Source organism: Pongo abelii, chromosome 7 (genome assembly GCF_028885655.2).
Source record: "Pongo abelii isolate AG06213 chromosome 7, NHGRI_mPonAbe1-v2.0_pri, whole genome shotgun sequence".
Classification (NCBI taxonomy): domain Eukaryota; kingdom Metazoa; phylum Chordata; class Mammalia; order Primates; family Hominidae; genus Pongo; species Pongo abelii.
The window spans coordinates 95178128-95191008 of record NC_071992.2 but is presented as its reverse complement, the minus strand read 5'-3'; the positions used below and the strand labels follow the sequence as shown (position 1 = coordinate 95191008).

General features: G+C 40.9%; 1 protein-coding gene across 4 annotated transcripts in view; it reads left to right on the top strand.

Moving 5' to 3' along the window:
- The window catches only part of MRPS28 (mitochondrial ribosomal protein S28), a 209129-nt gene that overhangs the window by 104108 nt on the left and 92140 nt on the right, over positions 1–12881 (top strand). For 2 of the 4 annotated variants that reach the window (XR_008528043.2, XR_010141214.1), the window contains exons 3-4: positions 3174–3383; positions 4147–4347. Coding sequence is in view for 2 of the 4 variants with exons in the window: in XM_054561794.2 (XP_054417769.2) it covers positions 3174–3342 (169 nt within the window). In the remaining 2 variants the exon portion in view is untranslated. Of the gene's footprint in view, positions 1–3173; positions 3609–4146; positions 4348–12881 lie in introns of those variants that run through there. The other 2 variants (XM_054561794.2, XM_002819205.6) reach the window with 1 other exon arrangement.

Below are 12881 nucleotides of genomic sequence, written 5' to 3'. Positions count from 1 at the left end.
GTTCAACTTCTTTAGATTTCACATATAAGTGAGAGATCATGTGGGGTTTGTCATGCTGTGCCTGGTTTATAAAGTCCTCCAGGTTCATCTAACTGGCATTACATTTTAATAACAATGCAACCAATCCCAAATACTGAGTACTTTACACTTAGAATTTATTCCATTTTGCTTTTGTAAAATTTTACTTTAAAATAAACTTTTAGCAAATCAATAAACGTAATCCAGCATATAAACAGAACCAATGACAAAAACCACATGATTATCTCAATAGATGCAGAAAAGGCCTTTGACAAAATTCAACAAACCTTCATACTAAAAACTCTCAATAAATTAGGTATTGATGGGATGTATCTCAAAATAATAAGAGCTATCTATGACAGACCCATAGCCAATATCATACTGAGTGGGCAAAAACTGGAAGCATTCCCTTTGAAAACTGGCACAAGACAGGGATGCCCTCTCTCACCACTCCTATTCAACATACTGTTGGAAGTTCTGGCCAGGGCAATCAGGCAGGAGAAGGAAATAAAGGGTATTGAATTAGGAAAAGAGGAAGTCAAATTGTCCCTGTTTGCAGACGACATGATTGTATATCTAGAAAACCCCATTGTCTCAGCCCCAAATCTCCTTAAGCTGATAAGCAACTTCAGCAAAGTCTCAGGATACAAAATCAACGTGCAAAAATCACAAGCATTCTTTTACACCAATAACAGACAAACAGAGAGCCAAATCATGAGTGAACTCCCATTCACAATTGCTTCAAAGAGAATAAAATACCTAGGAATCCAACTTACAAGGGATGTGAAGGACCTCTTCAAGGAGAACTACAAACCACTGCTCAAGGAAATAAAAGAGGATACAAACAAATGGAAGAACATTCCATGCTCATGGGTAGGAAGAATCAATATTGTGAAAATGGCCATACTGCCCAAGGTAATTTATAGATTCAATGCCATCCCCATCAAGCTACCAATGACTTTCTTCACAGAATTGGAAAAAACTACTTTAAAGTTCCTATGGAACCAAAAAAGAGCCCGCATCACCAACTCAATCCTAAGCCAAAAGAACAAAGCTGGAGGCATCAAGCTACCTGACTTCAAACTATACTACAAGGCTACAGTAACCAAAACAGCATGGTACTGGTACCAAAACAGAGATATAGACCAACGGAACAGAACAGAGCCCTCGGAAATAATGCTGCGTATCTACAACTATCTGATCTTTGACAAACCTGACAAAAACAAGAAATGGGGAAAGGATTCCCTATTTAATAAATGGTGCTGGGAAAACTGGCTAGCCATATGTAGAAAGCTGAAACTGGATCCCTTCCTTATACCTTATACAAAAATCAATTCAAGATGGATTAAAGACTTACATGTTAGACCTAAAACCATAAAAACCCTAGAAGAAAACCTAGGCATTACCATTCAGGACATAGGCATGGGCAAGGACTTCATGTCTAAAACACCAAAAGCAATGGCAACAAAAGCCAGAATTGACAAATGGGATCTAATTAAACTAAAGGGCTTCTGCACAGCAAAAGAAACTACCATCAGAGTGAAGAGGTAACCTACAGAATGGGAGAAAATTTTTGCGACCTACTCATCTGACAAAGGGCTAATATCCAGAATCTACAATGAACTCAAACAAATTTACAAAAAAAAAACAACCCCATCAAAAAGTGGGTGAAGGATATGAACAGACACTTCTCAAAAGAAGACATTTATGCAACCAAAAGACACATGAAAAAATGCTCATCATCACTGGCCATCAGAGAAATGCAAATCAAAACCACAATGAGATACCATCTCACACCAGTTAGAATGGCAATCATTAAAAAGTCAGGAAACAACAGGTGCTAGAGAAGATGTGGAGAAATAGGAACACTTTTACACTGTTGGTGGGACTGTAAACTAGTTCAACCATTGTGGAAGTCAGTGTGGCGATTACTCAGGGATCTAGAACTAGAAATACCATTTAACCCAGCCATCCCATTACTGGGTATATACCCAAAGGATTATAAAACATGCTGCTATAAAGACACATGCACATGTATGTTTATTGCGGCACTATTCACAATAGCAAAGACTTGGAACCAACCCAAATGTCCAACAATGATAGATTGGATTAAGAAAATGTGGCACATATATACCATGGAATACTATGCAGCCATAAAAAATGATGAGTTCATGTCCTTTGTAGGGACATGGATGAAGCTGGAAACCATCATTCTCAGCAAACTATCGTAAGGACAAATAACCAAACACCGCATGTTCTCACTCATAGATGGGAATTGAACAATGAGAACACATGGACACAGAAAGGGGAACATCACACACTGGGGCCTGTCGTGGGGTGGGGGGAGAGGGGAGGTATAGCATTAGGAGATATACCTAACGTAAATGACGAGTTAAATGGGTGCAGCACACCAACGTGGCACATGTATACATATGTAACAAACCTGCACGTTGTGCACATGTACCCTAAAACTTAAAGTGTAATAAAAAAAATAATAAAATAAAGTTTTAATTTTAGAAGGAAAATGTATCTGAAACTTTTTCCCTTGATACTCTCTGACTTTAATTGAGAAATTAAAGCAAACACCAGTTTTAAGAACTGTCTTGCTTGAATTTCTGTTTACTGTGGTTTTAAAATCTTTAAAGGCAACTTTTAAGATGAAAATTCTAGAGCTGGCAGTGACTCACACCTGTTACCCCCAAAATTTAGGAGGCCAAGGTGGCAGGGTCACTAGAGGCCAGGAGTTTGAGACTAGCCTGGCCTGGGCAACATAGAGAGACCCTGACTCTGAAATTAGCTGGCCGTGGTGGTACATGCTTGTAGTCTTAGCTGCTTAGGAGGCTGAAGCAGGAGAGTCGCTTGAGCCCAGAAGTTTGAAGTTACGGTAAGCTCTTATTGCGCCACTGTACTCCCGCCTGGGTAACAGAGTGAAACCCTGTCTTTTTTTTTCAAAACAAAAAAGTTGGGCGGTGGGGGCTTTTCTGATACAATCAAATTACTTTTATGTCAAATACAGCTATTTCTAAGGTACCAGTGTTAACTTCATCTTGAGCTAACACAAATTAAATTAGAATTTGGTTGTTGTTGTTAAACTAGTTGTTCATGTTATGATATTCAGAATTAATGGATTTTTTTTTTTTTTTTTTACTATTTAGGAAATACCAGAAAGGAACCAGGGTCCGGTTGCGGCTATTAGATCTTGAACTTACGTCTAGGTTCCTGGGAGCAACAACAGATACAACTGTACTAGAGGCTAATGCAGTTCTCTTAGGAATCCAGGAGAGTAAAGACTCAAGATCAAAAGAAGAAGATCATGAAAAATAAATGAACTTTGCTTAGTGGATTGACTCCTTTGCTGAAGTCAGGTATTCATCAAGAATGCAATTAGACTAATTGTGAATAAATGATTGAATGAAGATATAATAAATAAAAGCTATAATTATAGATAACTCTTACTAGAATTTTCTTTAGCAATATTCCCACCCCCCACCCCTTGTTTTGCTCTTAATGTTTTTTTTCCTTTGGTGGGGATAGTATACACTGTACTAAGAAATTGTCATTCAATAAATACGTTTATTTAGTGCGCTGTATGTGCATGGTACTAGTTTAAACAACAGTAAACAAATTAGACAAAATTGCCTGCCTTGTGGCCCTTACATTCCACTGGGGAAAACAGGCAATAAATAAGTAAAATATATAGTATGTTAGACAGTGATACATGGCTAAGGAGAAAAAGGAAGCAAGGAATGGGGTTACAAGATGTCTGAGTGACAGGTTGCTAGCTACGTGGGTCTCTGAAGAAGAGTTTTCCAGCAGAAGGAGCGACTAGTGCAAAGCCCCTGAGACACAACTGCACCTATCCAGATTAAGGACCAGGGAGGAAGCCACTGTAGAAGCACAAAAAAAGTAGGAGATGAACAAAGAGGTGAGGGAGGCTCCGTAGGTCCTAGTATGCACTTTGGCGTTTATTTACTGATTGAGATGGCAGGTCATTGGAGGATTCTGAGCAGAGGAAGGATATAATCTGACATTTTAGCAGGATCCCTTTGAGTAAGTTAGCTGTGTAGACCTAAGATGAACAAGGACAGCCACAGCAAGACCTGTAAGGCGACTATCCTTGTAATCCAGGCAAGAGATGATGGCAGCTTGGACCAGGGTAGTAGCAGTGGAATTGATGAGAAGTGGTTGAAATCTGGATATATTTTGAAGATGGAGCCCGTGGGATTTCCTAACACATTGCATATGGAATATGTGAGAAAGGAAGGAGTGAGGATGACAACAAGGTTTTTGGCCTGCACAACTGGAAGACTTTCATTGCCTTTAACTGAGGTAGGTAAGAGCAGGTTTGAGAGAACTATTCAGAACTCAATTTTGGACATGTTAAACTTGAGGTGCATATTAGCCATCTAACTGGAGATGTTCTGAAGGCGGTTGGATATATGGCTCTGGAGTTCACGGGAGAGCTCTGGATGAAAGAAAGAGACTTGCAAATCATAAACATGTAATCATACTTCACAAATGATGTAGGTCAAGAAACAGGCGGGGTTCTTGACCTGGCCTAGGCAATTTTGTTTCTTATGGTATTAATCGAAGTCACCTGTCTGGCTGCTCTAGTAAAGTCCAAGACAGCTTCACTCACATGTCTAGTACTTTGGCAGGGGTGCTTGAAAGGTTAGGTTCAGCTGGGACAGTCAGCCAGAGCACCTACACATGGCCTGTCCAGCATGGCAGTCTTGGGGTAGATGGCTCTCATGATGCTGGCTTTCCCCAGTGGGAGCATTCCATAAGAACCAGGCCGACACTATCTGACTGGGCACAGGAAATCACGCAGCTTCACTTCTACCCAGTTGGTTATAAACAAGTTATAGGGTCTGGATTCAAAGGGAAGGAATAAGACTCCACCTCTTAATGGAGGTGTGACAGTGTCACAGTGTAGAAGGTCAGTGGATTAATGATACTGTGGCAAAAGAGTCTGCCACACCACCCCTTCCCAAGGTCACACCCAATAGCCACCTCTGCAAAGTCTCAAATCCAAATTTTAAGCCCTCCACTCACTATCCTTCCTGCTCCCTTAATTTTGTGTACTCAATTGAGCACTTTTTCAAAAATCTTTGAGACTCCAATCCGCATTGACTCCCAATTTTTTCACTCATCATCTTATGTTCTCACTATCCTCTTCATCCAGCTTTAGAGTCTGGGGCGCATCACTGTGGTGACTCCCTTGCAAACAAAACACTGTTGAGTCTCCTCCCTCCCTCCATTTTTCACCTGGCATAACTTCAACCCTGATTAAATGTCTGCCTGCTTCATTCCTGCACCTGAGCTGCTCAGCATTACAGGAGAAAACCTTACAATTATATTGATTGGTATCACTTTAAATCTGGAATTTCAGGTTAAGATGTCAGGTTAATACATACATCTAATTTTATTCCCTCCAAAGCCTCACTAAAATTACAACAAAGGGAGATGGATGGATGAATAGGAAGATAGATGATTGATTGATTGATTGATTGATTGATAGAGACACATGAATACCCACAGCAAAAAAAGTCAAGTATGAGAAAAACAGGAAAAGAACAAAATTTTGCAATCTGAAAATAGATGGATGAATAGACATTTACATAGCAGAACAGAGATAGACACATTCTTAGCTGTCAGTGCAGAAAGCTGAAAACCAACCTGATTTACTGCAGAATCCTCAGAATATTCAGGAACTGGCAGAACCAGGTACTTCTAGATCTCAGTGTGAAATGGGGTTAGGGGAGGTCAGAATAAAGAGATTTGGGGTCCAACCATGGTGGCTCACGCCTGTAATCCCAGCACTTTGGGAGGCCAAAGTGGGCGGATCACCTGAGGTCAGGAGTTGGAGACCAGCCTTGCCAACATGGTGAAACCTCATCTCTACTAAAAATACAAAAAATTAGCCAGGCCTGGTGGTGTGCACCTGTAATCCCAGCTACTCAGGAGGCTGAGGCAGGAGAGTCGCGTGAACCCAGGAGGTGGAGGTTGCAGTGAGCCGAGATCATGCCATTGCACTCCAGCCTGGGCAACAAGAGCGAAACTCCATCTCAAGGAGAAAAAAAAAAATTGGGGTAAAAGGTAAAAAATAACCTAGATTCCTTTCCCCATTCCACTTAAATGATGTGGCAGCCCACTTCCACCCAAACTGGCTGTTTCTCTCCCTTTCCAGCATGATTCTGGCAATTTAGTGTTTGGACTTTGCTATCTGCCTTCCTCTATAGAAACAATTGGGGGTGGGGCGGTAAAGGAGTGGGCCAAATGCACATACACAAATATACTAAACCAGCTACTTCACTGCTCTGAAGACTGGAAGCCGAGGAGAGTATCGATGATTAAGTAATATCTTTTTTTTTTTTTTTTTTTTTTGAGATGGAGTCTTGCTCTGTCACCCAGGCTGGAGTGCAATGGCACGATCTCAGCTCGCTGCAACCTCCGCCTCCCAAGTTCAAGCAATTCTCCTGCCTCAGCCTCCTGAGTAGCTGGGACTACAGGCGCCTGCCACCACACCCAGTTAATTTTTGTATTTTTAGTAGAGACAGGGTTTCACCATGTTAGGATGGTCTCAATCTCCTGACCTTGTGATCCACCCACCTCGGCCTCCCAAAGTGCTGGGATTACAGGTGTGAGCCACTGCACCTGGCCTGATTAAGTAATATCTTAAGAACAGTGGTCAGGAAAGAAGACAGAGTCTATACCTTCTGATGTTTCAGATCTGCAACAAGACCCTATATTCCTATTTTCAAAGTCTCACCACCAGAAAATTCTTCCTCATCTCTTATGACACCAATCTAAAGGCTTCTTTTTAATCTAAACTCAAGTTCCCAGGTGTACTGGGTTGAATAGTTCCCCCACCCCCCAACCTTCTCCCATATTCATGTCCACCTGGAACCTGTGAATGTGACCTTATTTGGAATAGGGCCTTTGCAGATATAGTCAAGATGAGGTCATGCTGGATTGAAGTGGGTCATACTGAATGCAGTATGACTGGTGTCCTTGGAAGAGGAGGCAAGCTTGGAGACCGACACACAGGGAGAGTGCCATGTGGCTTGCGAGGGAGAGATGGTAAGTTCTGCTGCCACAAGCTAAGGATTGCCAGCAGCCACCAGAAGCTAAGAGAGCTGCATGGAACAGGTTCTCCCTCTGAATAGGAAGGAATCAGTACACCAACACCTTGACTGCAGACTGCCGGCCTCTTGAACTGTGAGAATATGACTTTTTGTTGTTTTAAGCCATCCAATATGTAATATGTTAGGAAAGCCCTAGAAAACTAATTATACCAGGCATCTCTAAGACATACGATGTCTAGTCAGGGATTGATTTCCCAGCCTGACTCAGAGAGCAGCTATCTATCTCTCCCAATGCCTTGACTCCGTGATTGCCATTTGCAGCCCATATTATATCTCTAGTTTCCTGTGCTCCATTCTTTCTTGGTTTACTTTTATATTTTGGTCCAGCATTGCCCTCTTTTACAGCCTGAATGAAAACATCAATGGGGCCTCCAGCTATATTCAGTCCAGTGAAACCAGCTCCCTAAACCCCAGTTACCTAGTTCAAGTCAGCCAGGTTGAGATAGCCTAGAGAACCAGTTTTCAGGGAGCAATCTTCATTCTTTTAATATTATTAAAGTAGGGCAACTATTTGAATCAAGCCAATACCTTTTTTCTAAGTCAACATGCCAAACAAACAAAACTTAACTCATAGTGTTTCTGTGTCAGCTCAGGCCCTCCAGGAAACAGACACCAAGACAGAACTAGACGTGCAATTCTGGGAGAAATGCCAGTGAAGGATAAAGAGGAGAGGGAGCAGGAGTAGATGAGAGAGCCTCAAGCTGTGATGACGATCTGACGCCTGTAAAGGCAGGTTGGGTAGGAAGAGTGTCCGGACTGCAATGCAGCTCTGTCAGATTCTCAGCCAGGCTAATGGGGAGTGTCAGAGCAAAGATTGCCCATTAGAAGAGTTCCATAGTAGGCAAGAATGGCCCATCTCTCCTACTCCCACCGAGCTCAGTCATTGGAGAGACCCAGGGAGTGTCACCTCAGCATGACACTGTGCTGGATTCTGAAGGTTCAGCAGCTGCAGGCTGTCTGCACACTACAATCCTTGAATCAGGCTCTCTCTCTTTTTTTTTTTTTTTTGAGACGGCATCTCACTCTGTTGCCCAGGCTAGAGTGCAGTGGCGCGATCTCAGCTCACTGCAACCTCCGCCCCCAGGGTTCAAGCAATTCTCCTGCCTCAGCCTCTTGAGTAGCTGGGATTACAGGCACCCACAACCACACCTGGCTAATTTTTTGTATTTTTAGTAGAAACAGGGTTTCACCATGTTGGCCAGACTGGTCTCAAGCTCCTGACCTTAGGTGATCACCTGTCTCAGCCTCCCAAAGTGCTGGGATTACAGGAATCAGGCTGTCTTAAAAGGAGATCTAAGAGTGTATTCCTAGGGTTACTGCAATTTTCAAACATACGAGTACTGACATATGAAGACTACTGCCATTCTGAATTGTCTCTTGGTTTTCTGAACAAAGAATATAAGTTTGAAATAAGTGGATTTTCTTCCGTCATAACAGGTTTATCATGTCTTTGTAGGAGCCTAATTTTCTTTGAAATATAGACATGTCATAAGAGTTTTTTAGCCCTTCCTAATTTCATTTTTATTCAGCATTAGATTTCATTATTAAATATGGTCAACCCTTTACCCATTATGATGGAGAAGTACAGTGGTGTAGATTATCCTAATTATTTGTGGTTAACTTTAGAATATATTTTTTCTATGAAGCAAATTTTTTTGTGATAAAATATACCACATAGGATAACATAAAATTGATAAGACTATAGGTGGCTAAAAAGAAGAAAAAATAAAATTTACCATTTTAGCCATATTTTAAGTGTACAATTCAGTGGCTTGAAGTACATTCACATTATGCAAACATCATCACTATCCATCACCAGAACTTTTCAATCATCCCAAACTGAAACTCTGTATCCATTAGACAAGAACTCTTCATTTCTTCCCAGCCTCTAGTAACCACTATCCTACTTTGTGTCTCTATGAATTTGACTATTCTAAGTACCCCATGTAAGTGGACTCATACAATATTTGTTCCTTTGTGTCTGGTTTATTCCATTTAGCATAATGTTTTCAAGATTCACACGATGGTAGCATGTATCAGAATTTTATTCCTTTTTAAAGGTGAATAATATTTCATTGTGTATATATATAAAATCATTTGTTTATTCATCTAGAGCATTGGGTTGTTTCCATCTTTTGCTATTATGTATAATGCCACTGCAAATACTAATGTACTACAATATGCTTTTGAAATTACAATTGAACGCATCCATCTTGCTTGAGGCATGCAAAAAAATGTTTTAATCCCATAATAAATAATGGGCTAATTCTGGATATGCTGGTTAATTGTCCAGCATCCTCATTCTGCCTTCCCTGTACTCCTTCCAGGTGCCTGATGAAATATACAACCACCCTCAGTGCCTGCCAAACAGGACTGGCCTCTCTATACTTACTGATTTACCCCTTACCCATGCAAATACTCTATTTCCATGGTGCTCCAAAAACTAGAGATTTTAGAAATCCTTTTGGCCAGGAACTTAAAATATTTTTAGGCATAGAAACCCTTCTTCACATAAAATTTATATAGTGTGATAGGTTGAATAATTGAACTCAGTTCTTTCCTCAAATGTAGTGATATTGTATATCCATATTCTCCACATGATCTCATGATGGCAAAATACTTTCCTGCACCTTGACTTTGGCCTTGGCCGTATGACTTGCTTTGGTCAATAGGATTTTAGTGTCTGTGATGTGAACAGAGAAGATGCTTTTGAGTGTGGCCTTGCTTTCTGGCATAGACCCTCAGACTAGAATAAGCCAAATGGATTCACAGCCTGAAGCAGAGCCACCATCAGGTCTGTACACCACAGGGTGCAATAAGTGCTTATTGTTGTAAGGTGCTGACATTTTTGTGGTTGTTTGTTAAGCAGCAATAGCTGACCAATACAGAAATTAATACCTAGAAGTGGCATTGGTTTTGGGATTGGGTGGTTCCAATGTTCAATTGAAATTGTTCCAACGTTCTCCTCACAAAAGAGCAAAAAGTATCATGGAACAGGAAGGGCCTCTGAGAAAATAGAACCAAGAGCAATGGAGAAAAATGGACTTGAGAGCTATACTCGTGGAGCAGAATGGGGATCTAGTAAGGAACATCCTTGCCTTGGGGTAGAGGGACCTCACTATGTTCATAAGAGGGACTCCCACAACACTTACCTAATGGGATTTCAGAATTGTTAGGCCAATGATTGTGTTGTGATGTGCCTCCAGTCTTTTTTTTCCTTTTTTTTTTTTTTTTTTTTTTTTTTGAGACAGGGTCTCAGTCTGTTGCCCAGGCTGAAGTGCAGTGGCACAATCTCAGCTTACTGCAACCTCTGCCTCCCGGGTTCAAGTGATTCTCGTGCCTCAGCCTCCTGAGTAGCTGGGACTACAGGTACACACCATCATGCCCAGCTAATTTTTTTTGTTGTTGTTTGTTTGTTTTTGTAGAACTAGGGTTTTGCCATGTTGCCAGGCTGGTTGCAAACTCCTGAACTCAACCAATCTGCCCCTGCTCAGCCTCCCAAAGTGTTAAGATTACACCCAGCCCAGTCTTTACTTTTTCAAATGGGAGTATTTATTGCAGTTATCCTGTCCCTGTTCCACCATTGTACATTAGACGTACTAATTGTCTACTGCTAATTAATTATCTATTGCTAAGTAACATCCCCAAAGTTTAGTCACTTAAAACAACAGAACACATATTTATTATCTCATAGTTTCTGTGGGTCAGAATTCCAGGCACAGCTGAACTGGATTCTCTGATTCAGGGTCTGTCATAGGCTTTGTTCGAGTTGTCAGCCAGGGCTTGGGGTTCATCTGAAGGTTTGACTGGGGAAGGATCCACTCCCAGGCTCACTTACATAATTGCCAGGATTCAGTTCCTTGATCAGGATTCAGTTCCTTGATGACTGTTAGACTGAGGCTTCAATTCCTTGCTGGCTATTGGCCAGAAGTCACCTTCAGTTCCTTACCTCGTGAGCCTCCTTAGCATGGTACCTTGCATTATCAGAGCCAGCAAAAGAGACAGAGTCTGCTAGCAAGATGGAAGTCACTCTTATGTAACCTATTCACAGAAGTGACATCCCCTCAATGCTGCCACATTCTAGAAGCAAGTTGCTCCTAGGAAGAAGATAACACAAGCCCACAAATACCAGTGGGCAGGAACCATTGGGACCATCTTAGAAGCTGCCTACCATAGGTATGTAGGAGGTAGATAATTTCTATTCAGCTTATAGGTCTTTGGATCTAAGTAGCAGCATTTGGATTTATAGATCACAAGATCATAGGTTTTTGGCAGATGTCATGATTGGATGAGGCCTTGGGGTCCGCGAGAGATGTCACAAGATGGGGATGGGGGAGTTTTGCATGTGGGAGGGATATGAATAGTTGTAACCAAGAAAATAATTGTAGGCCGGGCATAGTGACTCATGCCTGTAATCCCAGAACTTTGGGAGGCTGAGATGGAAGCTTGCTTGAGTTCAGGAGTTCAAGACTGGCCTGGGCAACATAGAGCCTATCTCTACAAAAAGTGGAAAAAAAAAAAAAAATTAGCCCAGCATGATAGCACATGCATATGCTTCCAGCTTCTCAGGAGGCTGAGGCAGGAGTATTGCTTGAGCCCAGGATGTTGAGGTTAAAGTGACCTGTGATCATACCACTGCACTCCAGACTGGGCAACAGAGCGAGACCCTGTCTCAAGAAAAAGAAAATAATTGTAATAGATTGAACTATCCATCCCAATTCTTCATCCCCTTGTAGTAATATCCTTTCTATGGTCTCATAGTAGATAGGATATAGTAACCTCGCTATTATGGTACTCAGTATTTCTATAGTTGATATAAGTTAGAGATATAAATAAGTTCAGGAAAGGTTTTGATGAATCTCTGAATGGTAAATTCAGATTTGAGTATTAAAGGAAACCAGGGAGTTTGAAATACATCCCAAAACTTCTGAGGTTGACATTAATGGAATACTATGAAACTTTGAAACCACAGGCTGGTTAGACCATTGGGCTGACCCAGTATTGCATTTCTTATATTCATATCATTTGGTTTTTAAAAATAAATACACATTTTAGTATAAATTCCTAAGGGAAACATGTAGTTTATTTGAAAAGACTATAACTTTTTTCGTGTTTCTTTTAAACTAATTACAAAGAACTCAGAGATGCTCTGAGCCAAAGGAGGAAGGAAAGGAAAATTCTACAAAAGATTGTGTCTTATTTTAAGTTCTTATACCTGCATTCTACATGTGGAAGATGGAAAACAAGATTTTGAACATAGGTTCTCAGCTTCCAGGTAAGAAATTGTATGAACCCTGAAATTGTCCTGTGAACAGATGAAATCTTTAGAAACCAAAAAGTGGTTCAGATTACTACCATTTTCTTCACAAAATTGCCTCTCTGAAAAAACAATCCAACTGTTTTACCATACTCTATAAGTCTCAAATCATTATGGTTTGGGAAAAATGCACATGAGACTGTGATAGCAATAATTACTTCAAATGAATGAATAAAAGAAAGCAAGATATTGTGTTTTTTCCAGGCAACACTTAAATGCAGAATCTTTCATTTTAGATGCAGTAAATACCACAGAAGCCAGTAGATAAAGATGATGTCCCAACTCTCAAAACCATACCAAAAGGAGTGGGAATTCCACTCAGGCAGGCAGCTGAGACAAGGATTGTGGGTAAATGCTACCATCTTTATTGGTGGGAAATAATGCTATGTCTGAGCTAT